The sequence below is a fragment of the Anas acuta genome, chromosome 7 (assembly GCF_963932015.1).
Source record: "Anas acuta chromosome 7, bAnaAcu1.1, whole genome shotgun sequence".
NCBI lineage: Eukaryota > Metazoa > Chordata > Aves > Anseriformes > Anatidae > Anas > Anas acuta.
This window is the reverse complement of record NC_088985.1, coordinates 4,739,106-4,754,062: the sequence shown is the minus strand read 5'-3', so window position 1 is coordinate 4,754,062 and position 14,957 is coordinate 4,739,106. Positions and strand designations below refer to the sequence as shown.

Below are 14,957 nucleotides of genomic sequence, written 5' to 3'. Positions count from 1 at the left end.
AGTAGACACATCAGGAACTTATTTCTCTAAATTTGGAAATAGAAGGGAAGATGCTTATCACAGTACTGTTACAGTGAATTTCTGTAACAAAAACCTTTAAAGCTTCAAGGGAAGCTTTTCAGATATCCACGTCACCCTCTGCAGTACCTTCTTGATAACTGTAGAATTTTTACAAAAATACAGGGAGCTGCATTTACAATCATTTTCTCTTTGAGCCATGTCACACCATCAGCCTTTCATGGGTACCATATTGCTCTTAGAGGTTTTTCGCTGTCTGGAGAAGTTGCCATGACATGGTACATGCATGTCGTTTTTGACAAGCATTTTGTTTCATATATTCTTAGGTGTGCTGTTACAAATGTGTTTGGTTTTTTTTGTTTGTTTGTTTGTTTTTGTTTTGTTTTGTTTTGTTTGTTTGTTTTTTAAGAGTTAGGAGAAGAATAAATGAATTGGAACTTGGCCACCGCATCTTCCCTCACGGTTGCCCATCCTCTGTCACCATCCAAAATGCTTTGATTTGGTAAAGCGGTAACACAGATCAGTGCACTTGGTTTGTTATTCCAAAGCTTTCACAGTAAGACGTTGCTAAATTTTGATTAGGATGGGATTAAATCATTTTAAACTTTGACCTAAACCTTTTACACTTCTTTTTTTAAGCACATCTTTCTGGAGACCTCTAAGCTTTGATACATCTCTCTAGTTGAGAATGTGTAGAAACAACTTTTTAAAAGAAAGCAGAGCTGTGTAGTTGAAGGTGTGCTCCAGCAGCCCACGCAGGAGCAGGCTTCTTGCTTCTGGAGCTGGGCTGCATGAAGGAATGTGTCTCACAAAGGGGGTTTTGCATTCAACCTTCACCTATTAGTTAGCTCATTTAGTCATTCCATCTGTTTGTATGGAGGTGTGATGGCTCCCTTCCGTCAATAGGGATTGAGATTTATGATTCGATTTGTTACCTGAGGCTTACGGTTTCTTTCCGATGTTTTTTCCTTTTGTCGGGTTTCCTGTTTGATTCAGTGTGAGCTCTGTTCTCTTAGCAGCAAAACCAAACACACTAGCACACACCCATCCATAAATACAACCTTAATCATCAGTAAAACCACAGGTGGAGGTGTGTGCCCCAACACTCAATGTCTACAAACATATGTAATGCCTCAGATAAACCACTGATGTTTTAGCATTTTATAGACAGTGAAGACCTCTGTTATTACACGATCTTTGGGGAGTAAAAAGCTACAAGTAGTATATTGCTCAGAGAAGATGAAATTTGTATTAACTCATGAAATCTCCTACCGAATAATGTTAGGCATTAATTTGCATTCAAGAGTTTCTGTTTCTCTCCCCCTCTTCCCCAAATCAGAATAAACAAAAGGACAACGAAAAAGAAGGAGCTTCAAATTCAACATCTGAAGATGGACCCGGGGATGGTTTTACTATCTTGTCCTCCAAGAGCCTCGTGCCAGGACAGAAGGTAATGAAATTTATGATTTAACAGATTGGGATCGTAGCAGTGGAGCCTAGCATAAACAGAAGGATGCTTTAAATCTAACAGCAGTAAAAAATCTTCTCTGCCTTCGTCCTTAGTGGTCCCAAATTTAAGGCCAGAAATCACTCAAGTCATAGGTGGGGCAGAGGATCTCAAAACTATGTCTGCAGATAAAAGATTTCCAAGAACAATGCTAGTCAGCCTCTCTTCTCTAGAGACTGATTTCTTGGCTAAATCTGTAGTAGAGTTTTGTTCCATTTGGACTTGTCTGAGTGTCTAGCATACTGCCAAACCAGGTTTAACCTTCTAGGCTATTTATTACTTATTAAAAAATAAACTAAAATTCTGCGCCAAGCCTAAGGATCGCTCATCAAGTTCCACACACTGGTTTGTGCCAGAAGCCTGAGCACTCCATCTGAAAATGGGCCATGGGGTGCCTTTCTCTTCAAAGTGATCAAGCCTGCTTCTCCATCTCAGCACAGACTGTGACACCTTGCCTGGCCAGAACTGCAAAACTGTCCCACCAAAATACCCGTGTCAGTGATGTCCAGCCAACTATCTGTTTTATTCTTTCCTTCCTTATAAAGTCTAGTACAGATTTTGAATTATTACCGTAGAGATAGAGTAAAGATTTTGTATTATTGATTTTCAGGTAGTAGGATCATTTGGAAAAAGTGTTGTTCCTGAAATTGCTTCTGTAAGCCCCCCATACTGATGTACCCTTATATGAAGCAGTGCTTAAAAATTCGGTCTACCCGATCCCATCTCATAATAAACTAGTGGTCTAGTTTATGCCAGAGGCATACTAGATCCAGAAGACTGCTAAAAGCAATAATCTTGCCAGGTGGATGAAACCTGTATCTCCTGTGTTAGAGTTCAGTGCTGTTCTAAGTTCCTCCAGAACCTGTGCAGCTTCCCCCTTTCTTCTCTAAAATGGGCGGTGTTTATTTTTCGTATTAGGACATCAATTCTGTAGCTTAACTTGTAAGAAATGAGGTGTATCGGGCACATGTTCAGCAACTGTAAAGTCTTTTTAATAATTTCTAGGATTTCTGTCCTCTGTTGCTGCTCAAAGTGATGAGGCTGTGAGATTTGGGGAGCAGCCTTTTTTGGGCTCCTTAAGACATCAAGTTTTGGCCAGTTCTTGTGTCCTGATGCATGGGTGGGTAAAACATTCCTTGTTTTATTTACGTCAGGAGCTGAAATGAAATTAATTACATGGGTGGTGAAGTCTGTATGGATCAAGATAGGGTCTAGCCCATCGGTAGTAGTTCCCCTGCAAGCAGTTTACTGGGGACAAGTGTTTCTGTAGGGGACAACCTTTTATTTTTAGTATTTTTCTCTTTAAACAAGAGGGTTTCCAAGGTGAGCATTTTTTTTCTTCAAAGTGTGATGCTAGGACATGAATGAATCTAGTAGCAGTAATTTCCTCTGGAACAGGCTTCCAAGCTATGGGCACATCGTGAAACATCTGAATGGTGTACAGACTAATTAAAGGTTAAAAGTCAGAATCAACCATACTGAATAAAATAAAATTGTGTGAATTGTGAGTCCAGCCTTTTTTTTTTTTTTTTGGTATGAAAGTAATTTCACACACAGATTACTAATTTGATTCTTTTTACTCTCTCATCCATATCTTGCAGCTTTCTCTGACACAGAGTGACATCAGCCATATTGGCTCCATGAAAGTAGAAGGCATCGTTCACCCTACAACTGCTGAAATAGACCTCAAGGAGGAGATAGGTGAGGCCCTGCTACCTGCAGGGGAAAAAGAAACATCTAAAGTTGCAACAGCAGCTGGTCTCCTAGCTGCCTGCCGGGATTCCATCCAGTTTCATCTGGATTTTCCCCAGGCCATAAAATATCACTTTACACTTCTGAAAATCAGGCTGGAACTGAGTAGATATAATATGCTAATCAGTAATTGATCTTCATTTTTTTAAATGATGGCTAACAACAATGAAAACATAGATGATTTGTTGCTGCACATGAGCAGTAAAGGTGTAGATAATCGTTATTCCAGTCTTTATTGGGTTATTTTCTTTTTTACATTGGCTTTTGGAAATTCTATGAGGAAAATCATCTACAGTAATAACAGTTATGCTTTTCCTTACAGGATTTTGTATGCTTCAGAAATACCCATGTACAAAGCCTTGTACTGCTCATGTGATACAAGGAAATATTATTACTGTGGTGTAAAACAGGGGAATTGCCATGAGGGAGGTAAAAAAGATATGCAGCCAGTTGCACAGAGGGACTGAATTCACTAGTAGGCTTTTTGGATCCTTGTTGTATACAGTCAGTCATTGAGGACTTGACTGGAATCCCAGCTGTGTTTATTTCAGAAATTGTTTCAGGAAAGTAGTAGTGTTTGTATGCTGAGTTGATTTAGGAGACTGAAAATCCGAGTCTGGAAAATCCCCCTCTTCAGTGTTTTTAACCATAAGCCAAAGGAAGTTAGCATTCTTACAGATAGTTATGTTAATGTGCGGTAATAACAGAGAAGTTTTTTGTGAAAACAATAAAAAGCAAACTTTATCTGTGGCTGATAGTGGCAAGCATAAACATCAGCTGCTGCTGATAGAGGGAAACATGCCAGTATGTGCACAATGTCCTTTTAAATCACGTAGAATTGTTTTCTTTTGCTGGTAGCTCAAAGCCAAGGCCTTTTGCTCTGTTTCCTTGCAGGCAAGGCTTTGGAAAAGGCAGGAGGAAAAGAGTTTTTAGAAACAGTGAAGGAGCTTCGCAAATCTCAAGGACCTTTGGAAGTTGCTGAAGGTAAAAAGGATATTCTGCTTTGTTTGTGGAAATGGCTTGACACATTAGGAAAAAAGAACATACTGAAATGTTCTTTTTTCTTGGCATTCAAAGCTGTTCTTGATTATATATGTGCCTTTGCTTATGTGATGCAAACATTTCTTCTTCAAAATTGTTGCTGATAGAGGCAACCTGTTTGGGGGCAGGAAAAGGGAAAAAGGAAAGAGGGTTAGGATACCTCTGTGCTGTGCACATCCTGTCTTTGGGCTTCTAAGTGCCACCTAAAAAGTAACAGCAGGATGATTAATTTCCCTTAGGCAATTCCTGTCTGTGGGAGTCCAAAAGTTATGGAAAAAAAATCGTGTTATTACCTCAGTGCCTCTTTCCTCTCCTACTTGTACCACATTTCTTAGAGAGGATTAGCTCTCAGTCTGTGAGCAATTCTAGTTTACAAATTACCCGGATTTATGCATATTTGATGAACGATGCAGTCAGAGCAACTCCCTCACTTTGTTTGAACACCAATAAATGTAGATGTGATACAATCTATAGAACTGGCATGGTTTTCAAAGAGCAATTGCTGCTCTTCTCCCAGGCATTACAGCTACAATATAGAAATGCAAATTACAAAGGAGCTCTCTTTAAATGTTTAACACATGTGGAGCAGTGAATAGTTAAGGGCTTGAGATTGTCTTCATTTGTAGACAAATTTAGCCGATTTATAGGAGCTGGATGTGGGTGAAGATGGGAGAAGTTACAATATATCTCTTCATGCCTTATGTGGCTTAGTACCTCAGTACTAAAAGCACTGAAAAAAGCATGTCAGTACTTTAAAGGGTTTCGTTTTTCAAATTTCCTAAAGGAACAGTCTAATCACAGAGAGATTTTTGTACAGCGTGTTTTACTTCACTTTTGCATTGCATCAGGAATAATATGCCACAACATCCAACCAAACTACTTCTCTATCAACATCACATAGACAATAGACTTACTTTGTGCTCTTAAACTGGTCCCAAGAAAGAGGATAATCTTAGTTTCATGGAAGGAAGATGTACTCTGTCAAGCACTGTGTTGTGCTGCTGCGTTTGATGTTGCCACATCCACTGGTTTTCAGGCAAGCACTAACAAATGGTTTTTAATCACTTGTGCTCCAGCCTAGGCCTTGAATTCAAGTGCTGTTCACAGGTTACCTGTGTTGTTTTCAGTCAATTTGCTTCTTAGGTTAAAGGCCTGAGGTTTCTCTCCTGGTTGAAATTTAGGTAGCAAAGTGAAGCGTTAGATGGAATTCTTCTGTGATAGTGAACAAGTGAATAAATCCAACTTTTTCATCCTTGGGCAATAATTGCATGGTTAATTTCTGGGTGTTTGACCTGAGAGTCCCAAGGCTTAGATTTTAAAAGTGCTGAAAGTCATAACTGCCACAAAAGCAAACTGGTGCTATGCTGTGGATGTTGCAAGTCCTGAAAAATGAATCTGAGATTTCTAATACTGGTGGCTACTTTGCAATAAACATCTTTGATTTCTCAGGTTGTTTTCTGAAACCACCTGTCCACGAAGGGGGTCCAGGTATAACTCTGGAGCTGTACAGTTGTTGCAGAATATTTGTGCAAGGCATTCAGATAAGGCCGTGACAACACTGCAGGAATGTCCATTGGGGAATTAATGACATTGTATTCAGTGCAAGGTTTTGATACTTTGCAAAAAAAAGAACATGCAGAGGCCATGCAGAATGAGAAAGCTATAAACTATTCTTGAATAACTGTTTGTTAACCAAATGAGCCTGGGTTCTTTAGAGAATAAAGAAGCAATTGATCACACAAGTAATGATAATACAGTCAGATTATGATTGCAAGTGAGTCATTGTGGCTTTCTTTCATTCCTCATATATTTCTTTTGGGAGAGGCAATGGAATTAAGAAAGTACGTGGGACTGAGAAGTCATTGCCGGGTGATTTCCTTTCAAAACTAAACGCTGTTGTATTTTCCTTTGATAGCTGCGCTTACTCAGTCTAGCGGCCTAGCAGCAAAGTTTGTCATCCACTGTCACATCCCTCAGTGGGGCTCAGACAAGTGCGAAGAGCAGCTTGAAGAGACCATAAAGAATTGCTTAACAGCTGCAGAAGACAAGAAGTTGAAGTCTGTGGCTTTCCCCCCTTTTCCCAGTGGCAGGTATGGCTTTTTCTGCATAAGAGGCTTTTAAATTGTGTAACAATTGTGTGACTATCAGAGCTGCTGCTGTGAGAGGGAGCCTGTGAGTAGAGACATGAGCGTACTCTCAGGAGAGGAGAGCTGAGCTGACTGTGAGTAGAAGAATGAAAGAACATTGTTATGTCCTTTCATTTTGTTGTGGTAAACCTTAATAAAGCTCCACTGGTATTAATAAGGTTCCACTGGCACCATGCTGAAGGTAAGTGATGCTTCTCGAGCTAGGTAAATGCAGAATATTTACTTAAGTCATCCCAAGAATATACAGTAAATACACTAGTCACACAAATGATTTCTTTCAAAAGAAAATCACCATTTCTTAAACACAGTTCTGCTCTAAAAAGGCAGCTATGACACCAACTGTAAAACTTCGCATTTCTTTCTTAATAACTAGCAAATAAAGTGTTCTTGACTAAGAAACCCAAAGGTGGTGTGGTTTTCGTGTTGTGAATATGAACTAGCTGGAAAACTTTTTCAAAAAGTCTTTGTTGGTAGCTAGTTGCCACAAAGATGTATTAACTGGGTTGTTACAGAGGTCTGTCGTGGGACCAGAGCTAGTAAAAGTCTGTCTGTCAGTGGTCATTTAGATGATAGCGAGTATGCACATGACAGTTGTTGATGATCAGTTTCCAAGCTTTTTTTTGGGCAGTGTTTAATAGATATGGGATAAGTCTGAAGTTCCTAACGTGAAATTGAGATAGAAGTGAGTCGTACTGCACTTAGGAGGAGAAATACACAAACGTACAGCATATTGTTATCAGAGAAGGGGGAGAAAAGGAAGCAATTTAAAAGCTGCTCTGGATGCTATTAAAAATACTGTGATTTTTCAACTGTAAGCGTTGTTAGGCACTGGAATGGCATATCTGTGTTCTGGTGTGGCCTTGTCACTGGAGGTCTTTGAGGATAAGTGAAGACAAACTTAATTGAGAAGCAGAAGAGTTGTGTGCAATCCTGCCCCAGAGTAAGGGTGTGGTTGTTCTGGCTGAAGTTCTTGGCATCCATCTAACTTCCTTTGGAGCATTATCATACAGTAGAATCTAAATAGGAGACATTAAACTCAAGAGCAAACAACAGTTATGCTCAATGCCTATCTGCAATCTCTGCTAGGTCTTAACTCGCCTTCAGACAATTCAGCATGCCCCAGCACAGTCTCACCCAGACTCTGAGAGCTGTTCGGCTCTCTACATGCTTATGTAGCGAGGAAGCCACATCCACGTGCTCTAGGGTTGTGCAAAATCAGCAGAACTATCACAGCCAGTGTCAGGCAGCAGCATGAAAAAAAAGTGTGTCTTTCCCTCCAGATCTCAGCGACAGAGAGGCGCATCTGTCACTTCAGGACAGGGATGCTTTCTAGGTCGAGGAACCTCTTTGGTGTTAGACAAGTACAGCAATGTGGAGACCTTCTTAAGCACAAAGTACAACGATGTGGAGACCTTCCTAAGCGCAGGCACAGCGTAAGGCAGGGTGTTTCACGAGGTGTGCGTCAAGTTCAAGTAGAACAGTACTTGAAATTGTTTTTATAGCAGTCATATTTCATATAAACAAAGATGAAAAGCTGCTGACCTTCACAGTAACTACTCTGTGCTGAAATGAGGGCAAAGAACCGAGCTGCAGCTGAACTTCTGTGAGTTGAAAAAGGAGTATGAGAGCGATTAAGATACAATAAAACCGAAGTCTCAAAGACATGGGCCCAGTGCTCCAAGAAGAGTCACAATTCAGAGGGAGTGGACCTTGGTTTGAGGTTGTAACTTCAATTATTTTCATTGAGGTCTCAAGCAAAGTATTGTTAATTACAGGGAAAGGAAGTCGGATGTCACCTTTTTAAACCAATTCTGTTTTCAACAACAACAACAAATCCTTGAGCTTTTTAGCCTGCCTGGCATGGCATAGACGAGTTTGATTCTGAGGGCGAGTGTTCAAAATACTTTGTGTGGTTATAAAGAGTAGAAGCAAACGAAAACAGTAGCTATGCCAGCAAGGGAGCTAACACAGCAGCAGATGAATGTTGTTATCAGAACCTTGGGGTTTGCTTCTGGGATGTGCACGTGTTAAAGCTGTGACTGGTGCTGTCTTAACAGCAACCTGTAGTGGGTATGGCTGTGCTTTGTGCCTTTTGGCATCACGTGTGCATAATGCTTGCACAGGTAGCTGACACTCTTGTTCTGTTTTCTTCCCCTGTCACATAGAAACTGCTTCCCCAAACAGACGGCAGCCCAGGTGACTCTCAGAGCTATTTCCACCCATTTTGACGGCACCAGCTCTTCCTCCTTGAAGAACATTTACTTTCTGCTCTTCGACAGCGAAAGTATTGGCATCTATGTGCAAGAAATGGCCAAACTAGACACTAAGTAGCAACGGCAGCCAAATGAAACTTTATTTTTCAACAAACTTGAGTAGCATTAAAAGCATTAGAGGTGGGTTTTATTTTTTCAATGTGGTGAGGAGGGGGAGTGGTAGTAGTGTGATGTGTTGTGACTTGATGAAGAGCTGTGACTAGAGGTGAGCGGGGTTTAGTCCGATTTCTTCATGCTCTCAGCATCCTCTAGCCATTTATATCACCTTAAGCAATTGAGTTGCCATCTCTTTTCCAGGAGTTTTAGTGTCCCTTGTTACTTTAGTTTAGAAGTTTTTAAAGAGTAACTTCAGTTTAGATTTGTAGTGATGAATTTTTCACACACACACTTTAGAGAAAGCTCTTAAATATTCTGCTCCCTTTGCCCCTCCCTTGAGGGTATATGTTAAACTTCTGCCTCCAGCCCGCCGGGGGAGGGTGGGGGGGAGGATTTTGGAAGTGACGCATGAGGAGCTTCTGTTTTGCTTTTAATTCACAATAATCTCTGTAATTACTGGGAATATTTCATGTTGATTTTGTTTGTTTTATAAGAAAAAAAGAAAAAGATGTGTCAAGTGTGGTTATTGTTATAAACCCTGCTTTTGCTCTGGAAATTTCTCACCTTAAAAAAACAGGAAGGCAGCATCCCTAAGTACTTGTTGTATCACCCTCAGTACACAAGTACTTCTGGTAGAAGTAGAGTGCTGTGACATAATTAAAGCTGCTGGGGAGATGCTGGCACAAAGCTGCATTGTATTCTGATGAGTTTCAGGATCGCCACAGTCTTTTCAAGGCTCTAGGTGGGTTTTGCACAGGCACTGCTGCACGCCATTCTTCCTGCTTGCTGCAGAGCAGATGCCAGCTCTGGACCCGAGTGACAGGCAGATACCTTCCTAGAAGCTAGAGCAGAGAAAGCCAGGGAGAAACCACATAACAAACAAGCCACGCATTTTGCAAACCACAGTGTTTATTGTTACAAATGGAGGTAGACCAAGTTTCTTGCTCAGAGCTATCTCACCGGGGAAGTAAACGAAACGTTCCTTCCTTGTTCTTTATGATGAGATCTTTGCTCGTTAATTTGGCAAGTGCCTCCTTCCCCTTTACAGTAACACAGGGCCCCCCTTCACTGTGTTGCACTAAAGGGTGGCTTTCAGAGGTGGTGTGGGAGACAGCATCGGTCTGTCCAAGCAACAATAGTGCGCCCTCACCTTCTGGTTGTGGAATTCCTTGCGGGTTTGTTTCTAGTCCCCTTTAAGAGGGCATTGTCTGTCCCATTGTCTTCCAGCTCTTGGAGACAAACAGGTCCTGGCTCTTGGCAATGGTCACCAGGAGGCGTCCCACGTAGTAGCCGTTCACCTGCCCTACGCCATCGTTCTTACCCATTGAAAGCAGGAACGTTAGGGAGCCTGGAAAAAAGAGACAGAGCTTAAATGAAGCAATTTCAAAGCTTAATACCAAACCGTACTCCATGTAGGTGCTGTACTTCTGCTGGCCCCAGCAGCCTCCTCTGCTGAGCACAGTAACCCATGTGCTGCGTGACAAGGAAGGGAGCAGGCCCAAGGAGAACGACTTGCAACTCTCTCCTTTCTACTGTCTGTTCTACATCTGTGAGGTTGCCTTTTTCATTCCCTCTTCTCAGGAGGCATCAGCCTTTCGGAAGAACTGAAGGCTAGCTCTGCTCTCCTGATGGTGTAACAGGAGATCCCCTGCTTTAGAGCTGTGCAGTAGAAGGATTTGGCTGATGCTGTGTGGTGTAGAATGACTTTGTCCTTCCAGGAGGGAGTCCAAGAGGTAGACAACAAAATTTAAGCAGAGGAAAAAAAAAAAAAAAAAAAGAAAGTAGACTGGGCAGCCTTTAAAACCCAACAGCAGTCCAGATACCTCCCATCCGTGTGGAACAGCTTTCAAGATAATTACAGTAAGTATTTACAAATCAGTTGCTTATCAGCGAGACCCATCACCTAGCTAGATTTTTTTTGACCAGATATATCAGTTTGTGCTTGTTGTATCATTTAAGGGGAGAAGGAAGGAGACAGTCAAGTCCTCTCTTTATTTCTAGGATTTAATTGGACAGTAAGGAACTTAAAGCAAAGGAACCAAGATTGATGAATGGCAGATACCCACCAGTAGATTAATTAGGAAGATGTTAGTGAAGAAAGGATGCGTTCCCTACCTAGACTGACGCAGGTAATGAATTTCTGCAGGGTCTTTGGCAAGAACTAAGATGAAGCCTACATAGCCAACCCCAATTGTGGGTTCCCCCCCTCTAAGTAGCATCCCATGCAGATGTGTTCCCTGCAGAAAAGCATGCGGCTGTTCCCTGCAGAAAAGCAGCTCAACAGCTAAAGCCAGCTGCCAAGAGACGACCTCACCTGGCTGGTAGGTTTTCAGCGGCTTGTGTGTCAGGCTGTTGATGATGTTTGTCACCACCACGGTGGCGTGGAGCCCGGCGTGGTAGGCCATCTTGGGCTCCCTCAGGTCTGCGCAGTCCCCGATGGCGTAGATGTTCTCGTGTCCTTCCAGCTGGAGGTGTTCATTAACGCGCAAGGCTCCGTTGCTCGCCAGCTGTTCTCCTGCTGGGCCAAACAGCAAGCTTTCAGGCTGGGGTTGATGCCACCAACGTGTCATTGACACAAAGAGGGGAGTTAGGTTTTCATCCTCTTTTCTACATCAAGAAGGAGATGCTCGTTGCCTTGCTGGAGTGAGTTATGTTCTGATACAACCAATTATCGTTTGATATGTCTGGGAACATGGAATCATTAAAATCAGAGAAAGGGACTGGGTAATGGTCACACCACTCCATAGCTGTTGTGGGCTGTAAGGGACTCAGACTGAGGGTGTGCTACTGAAAAACTGATCCGCTCAATGCCCTGTGGCACTGACTGTGCAGCAAGAATGCTGAATGTGCTGAGCCTACTTGTGCTGGGAGCTCTGCAAGCGCCTTATCTGGGAGGCAATCCTGGCCTTGATGACAGGAGTTGTCACCAGCTTCTAGGTGTAACCTGCCTGGTGCTGACCCAGGACGCTGCAGGTATTAGCAGGAGGAGCAGGAGAAGGTGGTGAGCCTCATGATCCGTAAGTTTCTGGAGGTCACGTTTCACAGTTGGGTGTTTAATGTGGTGTTGGAGCATTTGCTGTGTCATGGAACAACCTAAGTTTGATTTCTAACCTCCCGGTACTCGAGTAGAAGGCACTGAGGAGCTGTGCTGCTTTCCCACCCACGGTGTTTCTCACTTACCAAATGCAGAGGCATATGCTGAAGAGTTGATCTTTATCCCCGTGCACAGGATCACCATGTCGGCAGCCACCTCGGTGCCTTTTTCTGTCCGTACTACCATGTCCTTCTGGAACTGGTTGGTTGTGAGGTTTTCCACGTTGCTTACCCTTTCACCTGTTGGGATGGAGAGCCCTGGGTCACAAACCTTTCCGAGGCTAAAGGAGGAGCAGCTTGCAGATCCTCAGAGGCATTCAGCCCGTACCTAACAGGAGGCGCACTCCTTTCCGGAGGAGGATCTCCTTCACCTCCTGACGGACGCTGTGGAGCAGCTCGGTATCAGCTAGGGCAATTTTGGAGTGAATGAGGGTGACCTGTTGGGGACAAAACAGCAGACGGGGATACAGGAGCGGGCCAGGACACCACGCACGTGGCAGCAGCGATAGACAGCTTCCTTCTATCCCATTAAAATGCCCAAAGAGATGCCAAATGCCAAAAATTGCTGGTGGCAGGCTATAAGGGTGCTCCCAGAAGAGGAGGCAGCGGGGAGGAAGGTTGGCATTGCATCTGAAGCTCCTGATTCGTAGCCATCTCCAATACCTGCAGCAGGCCCATCAAAGAACAGGCTCAAAAACAAGTAAAAGCAACTAATGTGCTGCTACCTCTTTGGCCGGGTGCTCTGTTTTGATCTCTGCAGCCATCTCGACGCCGGCAGCTCCCCCTCCCACGACCAGGATGCGCTCAGCTTTCTCGATCTCGAAGTAAAGAAGAAACCGGTGTTAGGAGAGAAAGGCTTTCAGCCGCTCTGCGAGCACACCCTCCCGATGCACGGCGTCAGCCTAACACCAGTAAACCACCTGGTCTGTTAAGAGGAGACGAAATTGAGAACCCCATGCGCCCTCCCTGTCTATACTGTGATACTTTTGAGCTTTTCAGGTCTCCCCTTGTGCAGATCGTGCTTCCCCGGGGCTTCCCCCTTGTCCTACCCCTCCGGGCATCATGGTCTCCTTCTCGGACACGGGTAGTGGTGTCTGGTAAGTTGATTCCTCACCTCCTTAACCATGTCTTCGTAGGCCTGGATGGCGCTTTCCATGTCGATGACTTTGTTGAACTTCCCGGGGAACGGCCCATCGCTGCCTGTTGCAAGAATGAGGTGGGAGTAGTGAAGCTCCTGGGAGGGCAGAGGGTGGGAGGGGGTGTTAGACCTTTAAAAGAGGGGGTCTGAACAACCACGGGCTTACAGGCAATAACCCGGTGTTTGTGTCAGTCGCTGACGCTGCCGTCACAGAGGGCTCCAGAGATCAGCTGGAGCTCTGGGATCAGAGTCCAGAGGGACACAGATAACAGGCTGACCTCCCACCTTCACCCCCTTCTCAACAGAGGTGAGATACTGGGGCTGAGAGGAGCTCCTGGAGCTCCTTCCCTGGGTTTATTCCTGCGGTCAGATAAGGATCTGAGCTCCAGGGCTAATTGAGCTCTAAATCCAGCCCTGAGAACAAAAGCTTATCAGAGCACCAGGTGGGATGGAGGATTTGCAGCACGCCCCTGTTGCAGCACAGATCTTTGGGGCCAGGTATTTCTGCGGGCCGAGGGGCGATCAGATCAGCGTGCTGCCCTCTGTGAGCCCACTCCCTCCCCTGCCAGAGGACCCCAAACACACAGAGCTGCCTGCAGCCTTCATCCCAAATCCCTTCTCCAACCAGACAAAGCCTGGATTTGGGGTACCGCCTTCCTGCAGCCAAAACCAACCGAAGAAAACCCGAGGAGGAGAGCCTCACAGCACACCCCGCTGCTGCCCGATGTTCAGCATCAGCGGGCGGCCCCAAAAGGCTGCCAGCTTTCTGGGGACGAGTTCTCTCAGCACCCACCTCGCCATCGCTGAGCAGGACCTGCTGCCTCGCGGGGTCGATGCCCACAACCCGGCCCTGTCGGAAGCTGTCGCCGAAGGTGGCCGAGTAGGAGATGAAGGTCTTCCTGGCAAATCCTGGGGCAGGGGGAGATGGTTAGGAAGAGATCTTCCTCCGGCTGGAGGATTAACAAGCCCCACAAAGGTTTTGGTGTCATTCTGCTGCTTGTTTCTAGCCCTGAAAGCTGAATTTCCCCCCTAAATCCCCAGCTCCTGGAGGGTTGGGGTGAGCCGGGTGCCCCAGACAAGGCTGAAACTGAACTTGGTCCTGTGTGGCCTCGCTGCTGAGCGAGGCAGCATTTCACACATCGCCCCTTTGCTCCTTCCAGCCTCTGAGAGTTTCACTTCAGTGAACTTTTTTTTAAGTTCTTGAAGAACAATAAAAAAAAATAAAAAAGAGCATCCGGATAACTACGCCTCATTTTTCCCGCGAGCCACGGGGTTAGCCGAACTCAGACGGTGTGTGGGACCTCCCCGAGCTGAGTGCTTGTTTTCCAGGTGGAAAATGTCAAACATTTCATCATGGCAAGAGCCGGGGAGGCCCCTCCTTTGCCCTGCTCCTCCCTTTTCCCCTCAGAGCCCCGGGGCACGGTGCAGGAGCTGGCCATGAGGCCCACGGCACTGGCTCCGCTCGCCCCTTACCGCTCTCCACGGAGGCCCGGAGGGCAGCCACGTTGTGGTGGAAAGCATCCCGCATATCCACCAGCACGAACGGCACGGCCCAGGCCTTCAGCTGGCTGGCGGCCGCCGTGCCCCCGAAGCCACCGCCGACGATGACGACGCGCACGGAGTCGTCCAGCGACAGCCGGGAGCCCATGGCTCGACGCTCCTCTTCGGGGGGCGAGGAAGGCTCCAGCGCAGTGCTGCAGGAGCTGGCCCGCCTCTTACCCGCCCCCTGACTCAGCACAGCACCCTGCGGGGCGTGCCGAGCCGTGCTGAGCCATGCTGAGCTCTTGTGAGCCATGCTGAGCTGTTTCGAGCCGTGCCGAGCTGTTTCGAGCCGTGCCAAGCTGTGCCGAGCCGTGCCGAGCCGTGCGCCCCTGCAGCTCCATCTGCAGCAG

The 14,957-nt window shown here is 45.3% G+C and overlaps 2 protein-coding genes across 6 annotated transcripts in view; one reads left to right on the top strand and one right to left on the bottom strand.

The window, feature by feature from the left end:
* MACROH2A2 (macroH2A.2 histone) overlaps positions 1–9,343 on the top strand; it is a 25,838-nt gene extending 16,495 nt beyond the window's left edge. For 2 of the 3 annotated variants that reach the window (XM_068688653.1, XM_068688651.1), the window contains exons 5-9: positions 1,358–1,468; positions 3,127–3,226; positions 4,172–4,261; positions 6,234–6,408; positions 8,631–9,343. In XM_068688653.1, coding sequence (XP_068544754.1) covers positions 1,358–1,468; positions 3,127–3,226; positions 4,172–4,261; positions 6,234–6,408; positions 8,631–8,796 — 642 coding nt within the window. In that variant the 3' untranslated portion in view covers positions 8,797–9,343. Of the gene's footprint in view, positions 1–1,357; positions 1,469–2,530; positions 3,227–4,171; positions 4,262–6,233; positions 6,409–8,630 lie in introns of those variants that run through there. The other variant, XM_068688654.1, reaches the window with a different exon arrangement.
* Positions 9,134–14,957, bottom strand: AIFM2 (AIF family member 2). 3 transcript variants are annotated; one of them, XM_068688649.1, is made up of 9 exons: positions 14,539–14,957; positions 13,859–13,974; positions 13,042–13,161; positions 12,653–12,745; positions 12,256–12,364; positions 12,015–12,167; positions 11,149–11,352; positions 9,985–10,182; positions 9,134–9,676 (listed from the first exon to the last, which is right to left on the bottom strand). In XM_068688649.1, the coding sequence occupies exons 1-8, from the start codon at positions 14,858–14,860 to the stop codon at positions 10,028–10,030; spliced, it is 1,272 nt and encodes a 423-aa protein (XP_068544750.1). In that variant the 5' UTR covers positions 14,861–14,957; the 3' UTR covers positions 9,134–9,676; positions 9,985–10,027. The 3 variants fall into 3 exon arrangements, with proteins under 3 accessions (XP_068544750.1, XP_068544749.1, XP_068544751.1); XM_068688648.1 differs by lacking the exon at positions 9,134–9,676 and having other exon boundaries at positions 9,724–10,182; positions 14,539–14,953; XM_068688650.1 differs by lacking the exon at positions 9,134–9,676 and having other exon boundaries at positions 9,724–10,182; positions 11,149–11,349; positions 14,539–14,940.